The 10,000-nt window shown below is 36.7% G+C and overlaps 1 protein-coding gene across 2 annotated transcripts in view; it reads left to right on the forward strand.

The window, feature by feature from the left end:
* The window catches only part of LOC144966212 (uncharacterized), an 89,259-nt gene that overhangs the window by 6,036 nt on the left and 73,223 nt on the right, over positions 1-10,000 (forward strand). For both annotated transcript variants that reach the window (XM_078902388.1, XM_078902389.1), the window contains exons 2-6: positions 1,619-1,774; positions 3,720-3,781; positions 4,141-4,266; positions 5,579-5,740; positions 6,077-6,270. In XM_078902388.1, coding sequence (XP_078758514.1) covers positions 1,619-1,774; positions 3,720-3,781; positions 4,141-4,266; positions 5,579-5,740; positions 6,077-6,270 — 700 coding nt within the window. The remainder of the gene's footprint in view (positions 1-1,618; positions 1,775-3,719; positions 3,782-4,140; positions 4,267-5,578; positions 5,741-6,076; positions 6,271-10,000) is intronic.

Raw genomic sequence — 10,000 nt, forward strand, 5'->3', positions numbered from 1 at the left:
TGCAGTTCAAAGTTAAATACCGGAAAGCTATTACGAATCAAGTTTGAATTAAATCTTTACAATCGACAAAAATTAAGAACCTAAACACTGAAATTGAAACCGTTTGCATCGTTTGGTCTCGCATTCGAGGCTGGTTATTAGGATGTCTTGGAGCAGGAAAACGTGCTCACCAAATATGTCTCCTATTTAGGTGTTGTTTACATTGTAGATAATACACTTTTAGTGAAAACATACATACAAAAAATATAATTTTATACTAGTTAAATTCATCAAATATGGCTAAATCATTCTGAAAATCAGGATCCAAATTGTTCTTGTTTTTTTTAGTCAAGCGCATTAAATTTGAATAATTAAGTTTAACGTGATCTAAAAATAGATAGACCGTAATTTTAAAAATAAATTTTACCATTTGTTTAATAAAATATCAATATCTAGACAGTATCTGGAGCGTGATCGAATATTTATGAGTATGTGCTTCTTTTACCACCTAACAACCACATATTTATGGCTATTTTTTCTTCAATTTGCTGTGGAAAGTTAGCGGTCAAATTAATGTATTTTACCAGGTGCTGCCAGTCTTTTGTTTTGACGACATTACTTCGGGTCATTTGCATTTATTTATGAAAAGGATACTTTGATGGCATCATTTCCTTTTTTAGCTCAACCGGAAGCACTTTTGTTTCTAGTTGCAGACGACAAAATTTTGAAACAGCTTTCAGAGGCCCAGGCATTGTTTTCTACTCAAATTCTAGTTTCCCCTTTCTATGTGCACTTTTCTTGTGCGTGTGTTCGACATCGTTGAAGATCTAAGACTTATTTGGCATTTAAAAAAGAGCGCAAGATTATTGAGACAGCTCATCTTCGAAATGACACTTGTTATGGGCTCATTGTTGTACTGAAATACTCTCAAACCAACACAAAATAGTGTCCATTACAACAATAATGTTTAATTAAGCGCATAATCATAACTGCATTTGGTTATCAGACCTACAAACATGTGCACGTCGGTGGTTTCCTTTTAAGATTTAGATTTTAAAGTAATCACAATACTTTTTTATCAATTGTGAATATATTCATTTGTGAAAAAATTTTCTCTTTCACAACATCTTCTTAGTGTAATCTGAGTGAAAATTTGTTTACTAACCTTTTGAGCGAAATTTTTTTAAGGTGCAACAATAAAATTGAGCACCTGGGGAGTTGTTTACCAAGGGATAATACCAGATTTCTGTATGACCCTGTCAGAAAAATATGGCAAACTAAAGACTTTTCTTCAATTCCAAACGGTTTTGTTCATGAGAAAAATGTCCTCTACTTCTTCCTCCTCTGCTCCTCTTTCACACCTTTTTCCATATCTAGATCTTTTTTCCTTTTCTCTTCCTCCACTTTTTACTTCTCCTCCTTTACCCTGAACTCTTCCACATTAATTTCTTTTGGGGTAAATCAGAATATCATTTATGTTTTACTTAACTACACTACATGGTTTAATACTTCTGATGCAGAAAACAAAGGAGCAAACATTTTCAATAAGTTGGCATGTTTATCTAAATAAAATGAATAAAAACAGAGCGTATATCGGTGCGTGCATAATCTTCTCATGATGTTACTCTTTTCTCCTCAGCCATTTTTGTGCCATGACAGAAGTTATTAAAACAAATGAAGAACACCTATGTTCGGACATCTGGACCCTTCTTTATGACAAAAGCTACAAGTACCTAGGACCAAGGGATGGTAACCCAAATATTAATGAAAAGGGTCAGATCTGTGTCTATGAAAAGTAAGTCCAAAATAAGGTAGATATCATTTTATCAATAATGAACAGCCTTATATGTGTGTCCAAAGTGCTGATTTTTAAGTATTTTTGCTGAAGAAACTGTAATCAATTTACACCAAAATTCCAAATGTGTTTTCTGAGAGGAAATAATTTAAACAGAACTAGCTTTCAGATATATGGGTATATTTAGTAGGTATGGCATTTATCTGCATGTAAGTGATAATTCTCTATAGACTTACTAGTGCGATTAATGGCATATAAAAATGCACTAAGGCTTCACAAGTGGTCAATTTTTGATAAGATAGTTATATGCTCTAACAATGACAATGGCTGTTGGTATGGTTAAACGATGATTCTAGGCATCATGAGGAAGTAGGTCTCAATAAAAAAAACAAAGTGAACAAAACATGATGCCACAAAGAAAAAGTAGTCACCGAAAGAAAGAGAATGGAAGTAAATTGTGACTCAAAAACTCACCCTGAGAACTAATAATGGTGAACGACGTAATATATATATATATATATATATATATATATATATATATATATATATATATATATATATATATATATATATATATATATATATATATATATATTTTTTTTTTTTTTTTTTTTTTTTTTTCTATGAAAACAGGTCACAATTCACTTGAGAAGCAAGAACAAATCATTGCATTCTTAAACACAGCAATAGCTAGTTCCATACATATGTTTTAATGTAATCAAACAAGAAACAAGGCAAAGCCAAAGCATAAAGTAGAAACGGGTCCGTGACGTCTGAGAATTTGTCAGAGAATTAGCTTCTGATTGTTTCTTTAACTTTATTTGTGCATCCAGTAATAGGATGATGTTTTCTGTAAATTGTGAATGTTTTTGATTTTGTCATTCCTAAAATCTTTCACATCATAGCATAAAATTTGACAGCATTAATAACATGATATTGCAAGTGTTTAAATTCAAATATAGGTCAGTTTAGCCATTCTATGTCCAGCTTGAATGCTTTGTTCTGACAAGTCCCTTTTACCCCATGAAGCAGAGAAAAATAGTCACTCTAAGTATACAACCTTTTGATCTCATTTTGCCTGTTTTTGCCATGTACCGGATAGTTGTCAAAGCTTTATTTCCTTATTTCTTTATGTTGTTTTACTAACTAGTCATCGAGGTACCTCAGATTAATTGAGAGAATGAGTAAAAGAAGGCGGTAATTTGGCCTTCATTGATTTCCTAAATTGTTTTGTAAATAAAGTCTATCTGGCTATATTCTTTCAATGTGAAATATTGGACAAATGTTTGATTTACGTGTGATTGATTACATATTGAAATTGTCAATATGTAACACAGGTACCAAAGGAACTCGATTTCAGATTGATTTGAGCTCTGTTTTCATGCTAAGATAATATGTCCATTTTTTTTCTTTTGATAATATTTAAGCAAGAAATAATATAAGAAAGGAACTGTTGATTTTTGTTTGTTTGGATAGAGCCAAAAGTAAAAAAACAACAAATGTGTGATTCTCTACGAATAGATAACTAATTAAAACAGTAATTATTAACACAATATTTCCCATTTGTTCCAAATGCAATTAATTAATGATTTGTTGATGCATTATTTCAGTTATTACCTACATCTCAATGTAAAGCACTGTGTCTGTTTAGAAGGGGTAAAGCACTGTTATAAATGCTATACTAGTATTATTATTATTATCATTATTATTGTTATTATTATTATTTTATCTAGGTGGGTACTTCTATATCTCAGAGAGAGCATATAATATCTTAAAGAATCTATAACAAGTGCAAAAGTCAAGCCTAGACTAAGTATTTCACTCAAGGAGAGATTATAATGCTAATTAAATACTGGGTTTGATTTGATGCGAATATTGCTATTCCTAAATCTTTATCATATGATGTCTATAAAAAGATCCTTTTGTTTTAAAATGTGCTCAACAGGAGGGATACCAAAACAGTTTCAGCGTGCTGCGCTGGCTGGGACGGGGCACAATGTAACATCCGTAAGTAGTTTATTATCTAGTTATAAAACAGAATGTGATCTAGATTTGTATGAGGTGAATTCTCTGTTATAATTGAAAAAAATGATGTTATCGACGGAGGAGAGAATAGTGTGACTGACTATCAGATGTCTCTAGAAAATATTGTTTTTTGACTCTCAGTACGTTATTGAACTTTCTAAGCTTTTGTAAATGATTTTGCACAGCTTTTTAAAACAAAAGTGTTGAAATAAGAGATTTGTCATGGTGAAAAATAATTACTTCTTTCTTTAATTGCTAAGGTACTCATTGACTTCCTGCTTATTCTCTTGTATATTCTCTTAATTGTAAGATGTAATTATTTTTTCATTCCTCTAATACAGCCAAGTGTGACCCAAAGTGTCAGAATGGTGGCACATGTGTAGGACCACAAAGTCGGTATCAAACAATGCCGATTTGTATGTGTCCACCCGAATGGGGAGGATTCACTTGTGAGGAAAACGTTGACAGTGAGTAATGTTTGATGTCTATATCAGAAAGTTACCCAACCTTGACACGATTACTATTCTCAATTGCAAATAGACCTGTTAGTATAAGCCTTATCTTTTAGAGGTCTGTATATGAAACTTGAAAACATTAATTTTTATAATATTGTTGCTGTAGCTGCTGTTGCTGTTGTTAATGTTGGCCTTTTTCTTCTTTATTCGTTTTATTCTTTACTTCCTTTTCTCCCTCTTTGTCTTCTTCTTATCCTACTCCCTCTCCTCTTCTCTTCCTCCTCCTTCTTGTTCTTGTTCTTATTGTTGTTGTTGTTGTTCTTCTTCTTCCTCCTTCCTATTTTCCTACCGCTCCCCCTATTCCTCCTCCTATTCCTCTTTTACCTCTTCCTCAGCTTCCTTCGTTTTCTTCATCCCCTCTTCTTTTACCTCTTTGCCCTCTCCACTCTTATTCTTTCTCCTATTCACCATTCTCCGTGTGGTAGTCAACATCCTCCTACTGCTACTCATTCTCCCCTCTTCCTTCTCCTGTTTCTTCCCTGCCTTATCCCGAATCTTTGTCCCCTCTTCTTATGTCCAGTTTTCAAGAAATTCAATTTTCAAGTTGGGAGTTCCGATAGCTTAGTTGGTAGAGCACTCGCTTCACACACAAAGGGACCGAGATCAATCCCGGGTGCAGTCGAGATATTTTTCTGTCTGTGATTTGGCGAAAAGTACTTTGCGATAGACTAGCGTCCTATCCAAAGGATAGCAAGCAATTGCTATTGTCTGTTTCACGCTATAGAAACCGGGATAAACTCCGGCTCCATGAGCCCAATGGCGCTGAAGGACTTTATTTTTTCCTAGTTTGTGATGCTTTGATAATCATATTTCATGGCATTTATTTCCTTCTTTTCTGTCAAATGTCAATTTTTAAAATTAGTACTACCGTGGCAATTTTTATAATATGTTTGTTTAATGATTATTCCTAGTTTCTTGGTTTGGATTCAGTCATCCATATTTTATGGGTCACATCATATTTCATACTTGAACAAATTTTCATTTTAATTCCCTATCAACGATAATAATCCAGTGAAAGTGTCCTAATACGATTATACCTCTTTATATACAGCCATGCGTTCTAAGAATTATGAATGATGTTTGGTCCTGAAATTTTAAGATATGTTGATTTTAGTTGAAGATTATATAAGAAAAGGGCAAAACTCACTAGACAGTGCAAACTTAATACAGTTCAACTCATCATAAAATAGACATAAATTAATACTTCAATCAAAACTTTGATGGCAATAAATAGTAATTTCATAAATATTTTCTCTCACCCCAGTCATTAAAAACTCAGACGACAGGTATTGTTTTTTAAGCAATAACTGTATTGGAGACATGACTTTAGACAGTGTCATGAAAATCGGTGAATGTTGTAAAGGTGACTTCTCTGGTTCTTGGGGTAGCACTGTCAAAGAGAATGATTGCACCTCATGCAAAGCAGGTATGTCATATTTTGCAATTGATTATCAGCACGAAATAAATAAAAAAAATTTACTAGTCTGTTTTGAAATGAAATACTCACGTCATAAAATTCGGAAGTTGACTTTTTTAAAACCCTATTATGTATCATGCATTTGTTATAAACTACAATTTCATTTATTTATTTTATCTCTTTTTCTTTTTTTTTCATTTACCTTAAGGACGGAGTTGAAGTCATTTTCGAGAAAGAATTGGGTTAAAGTTGAGGTGACTTAAAAGGTTTGCTCTATTCATGTAAACTGACTGACATAGTAGATTTTTTGTAACATGAATTGTAAATGTATTCTCCAAATTCAAGGTAAAGAAGTCACTACTAAGGTCAACACTGGTGGATCGACTTGTATGACATCTGGTGATGATATCTACAGGACATTTGACAATGTTCTTTTCCACTACCAGTCTGTCTGCACTGTCGGTCTTCTTATGTCTGAAAGCATTCAAGTCTTCACAATGACAGTATGTGATCCGAAAGACAAGTGTGTTTGTTCAAAGGTCAGTCTGATCAAATTGTAAAAAATGGTAGTTTAGCCAGTACAAGCAAACAATATGGCTGAAATAAGTGATGACGTTGTTAACTTGCATGTTTTATTTCTATCCCCTTCTCCCTAGGTGGGGTTCCTCACCTCCCATAGTGGTTAGGGAGGTACTTGCTATGTCTTCTATCCCCCTATATCTGTTTTCCAACTTGGTTTCTGTCTTTGTCTTGGAATGAGATTACTTCGTTTTGTCCTGGCCGGATACCCTAGCTGGGAAAGAGACATTCAAGTGTATAGAGTTTTGGGAGATGATATTTTTTTTCCTTGTAAATCATCTCTGCTATGTCTTGTATTATGTTCTGTATACGTATTATATATGATTTGTAAACATTTTAGTGTATTCCTCTTAGTGGAGACAAGTGATTGTGTCTGGGTGAGACATTTAGGTGATCTCAAACTAAGTACTTTGATAGTGTGTTCTTGGAATCTACATATGTTTCCTATTTGAACCAATTCCGCTTTGTCTTACCTTTTTTTGAGTGATTTAATTGTAATTCTAGAATTTTTTACTATCCAATTTTCTTCCTTTTTAGTGGCGTGTATATGACCATAATGTATTGCAAGTGCCGTAAAACTGTTAAATACAAAAACAATATCCCCTTCTCCTTATGTCTCTACATTCTCATATATCATCCACTTTTGCTTTTGCTGTTGTTGTCCTGCTGCTACTGCTGCTCTTTAAGTTTCTTCTTCTAATACTACTACTACAACTGCTCCTCCACCTCCTCCTCCTCCTCCTCCTCCTCCTCCTCCTCCTCCTCCTCCTCCTACTACTACTACTACTACTACTACTACTACTACTACTACTACTATACTACTACTAATGCTACTACTACTGCTACTACTACTACTACTACTACTACTACTACTACTACTACTACTACTACTACTACTACTACTACTACTACTACTACTACTACTACTACTACTACTACTACTACTACTACTACTACTACTACTAATGCTACTACTACTACTACTACTACTACTACTACTACTACTACTACTACTACTACTACTACTACTACTACAATTATAAGTCTACCTACCTACCTACCTATCTATCTATCTATCTATCTATCTATCTATCTATCTATCTATCTATCTATCTATCTATCTATCTATCTACTGATTATCAACCAATTCATAGTCATCTATCTTTCAAGATATCTACTGTTTTCAACTCTCATTGTGTCTACTCATCCACTTATTTATATACTTATAGACCCAGCTATCACCCGGCTGTTTACTCTCTCTCTCTCTCTCTCACACACACACACACACACACACACACACACACACACACTTTCGATTCTCAATCTCTCTCAACCGGTCCGCCTCGCAACCACCACCCCCCAATCCCGAATGAAGGACCCATCTTGGTGCCCATCACAACGCCTGAGATCTGATGGAAGAATACATCGTTGAACTCAAAAGTGTTGAGTGTGAGCACACGTTCAGTGAGCAGCACAATGCTGTTGCTTGAGATGCCTGGTATGGGATGGCGATCGACAAAATCACGCCTGATGGCACGCAGTCCGTCAGGATGCGGTATGGATGTGTACAGTGCCTTCACATCCATGGTGAAAATCAGCCGTGGACGTTCATCCTAGAATCGAATTTCGTCAAGGACACAAAGGACACCATCTTGAGTTCAATGATGTATTCTTCCATCAGATCTCAGGCGTTGCGATGGTCACCAAGATAGGTCCCTCATACGCTTACCTCTTAATGGGCTACCTTGAGGAAACTCTCTTCCGTCAGTACAGTAGACCTGCCCCTGAGTTGTTCAAAAGGTACATTGACGACTGTTTCGGCATGTACTCTTTCCACCTGTCCATAGAGTACACTTATGAGATTTGAACATCTAAAGTGAACTTTTTGGACATCGAGGCTGATTGACCAGCACGGGAGTACGGACCACTGTACACAACAAGGAAATGGACAGTCCCAGATACCGGAGCTATCGGTCATCTCATCCGGTGAAGTGCAAAGACTCCAACCCATTCAGTCAGATACTCCGGTTGCGGAGACTCTGTCTGGAAGATGATGAATTTGCGCTTCAACGTGATCGCATGCTCGATTTTTTCAGTGCACAGGAATGTCCCGAATGGGTTTTGCATAACGTTGTCCGGAAGGCCAGCCTCGTGTCGAGGGAAACAGCCATGAGGCCTCGCAATGCCAGGAATCGGGAGACGCAGCGTAACATTTTAGTCCTCACGCATCACCCCGATGCCAATCAGGCTAGGAACATCTGATTGTACAATTATGGGATCCTCCAGGCAGGCGAAGACACCCACAGAGTTTTCTCAGAACCCCCGTTGGTAACATACCGACGGGATCGTAACCTTAGAGACCTACTTGTCAGAAGCTGCCTGGAACCCATACCCACGAATGGATCTAAAGCCAGATCATGCATGCGACCCCGATGCAAGACTTGTGTGCACGACAGAGTCAGCTTTCCAGACAAGATTTGGGACATCAGGCAGCCGTTCACTTGCACTGACCGTAATCTAGTCTATGCCGTTACGTGCTCCCTATGTGGGATTGCTTACGTTGGCGAGACTGGAAAGAGGCTGGGTGACAGATTCGTGCAGAACTTGCGCGACATATCGAACTGTGCAGACACAGCAGTGGCCAGACACTTCAACCTGCCGGACCTCTGCGATGTACAGAGTGTGCGTGTGTGTGTGTGTGTGTGTGTGTGTGTGTGCTTAGTTTTTGCCATTCGGATACTTCCGCCCGCCGACGTAGGGAAACTCACCTGATCAAGTCATTGGGGACGCTGATTCCACGCGGACTTAACACCAGGGTTGACCACCACTAACCTCCACTTCGTATCCCGCTGCATATGAAATCAATCATGTTGTTTCCGTTCCACAAAACTTTTCGGCCGAAGCATTCGATTAATTCGTTACAATGGACAACAATATGCCCACCAGCGGTGAACTGAAATCTCAGGAGATACTGAGCTCATTTCAGTTACACAAAAGAATACGCCTAGAGTCATAGGAACTATGACAAACCACCCCTGAGAAACATGGAAAAACTTGACATGGTGGACAAACTACGCCGCTAAATCCAAGAAGGACGCTTGACAGATGAACTGCATTGGAGGGATTAGAAACACGAGTGAATAAGGAGTGAGAAGAAAAAACGCTTCACAATTTCTGTTCTTAAAAACAATGTCACATTGTGTTGTCGCTAAAACATGAAAACAAGAATAAAACATTAAAAAACTTACCAAACCCCCCCCCCCCCCCCCCCAACACACACATCCCAGTAAAAAGGAACAAACATTCTAGTGGGGCCATGTCTTGAACATGACGGTCCCAAGGCCGTAGGAAAACTAGAAAGGAAGGTTCTACATGAATGACACATGAAAGCTGGGGCTTAGATGCTACTACTTCTACTACTACTACTACTATAACTACTTCTACTACAACTACTACTACTATTATAATTATTCCTTTTAAGAGTACTATTACTTATATTAATATTACTACCATAGCTATTACGGTCCACTCCAGATAATCGCAACACATTGGGATCAATGAAAATATTTGCGATAATCGAAGTTGAGACTCCTGTCCTCGATTGCAACATTTTCCCTCTGAGTTTACATATCCTTGTGACCGTGCATGGCCTCATTAAAAATGTGTTTTTTTGTTGTTGTTTTTTTCTTT

Source organism: Berghia stephanieae, chromosome 2 (assembly GCF_034508935.2).
Source record: "Berghia stephanieae isolate SIO BIC M18660-M18661 chromosome 2, UCSD_Bste_1.3, whole genome shotgun sequence".
Classification (NCBI taxonomy): Eukaryota; Metazoa; Mollusca; class Gastropoda; order Nudibranchia; family Aeolidiidae; genus Berghia; species Berghia stephanieae.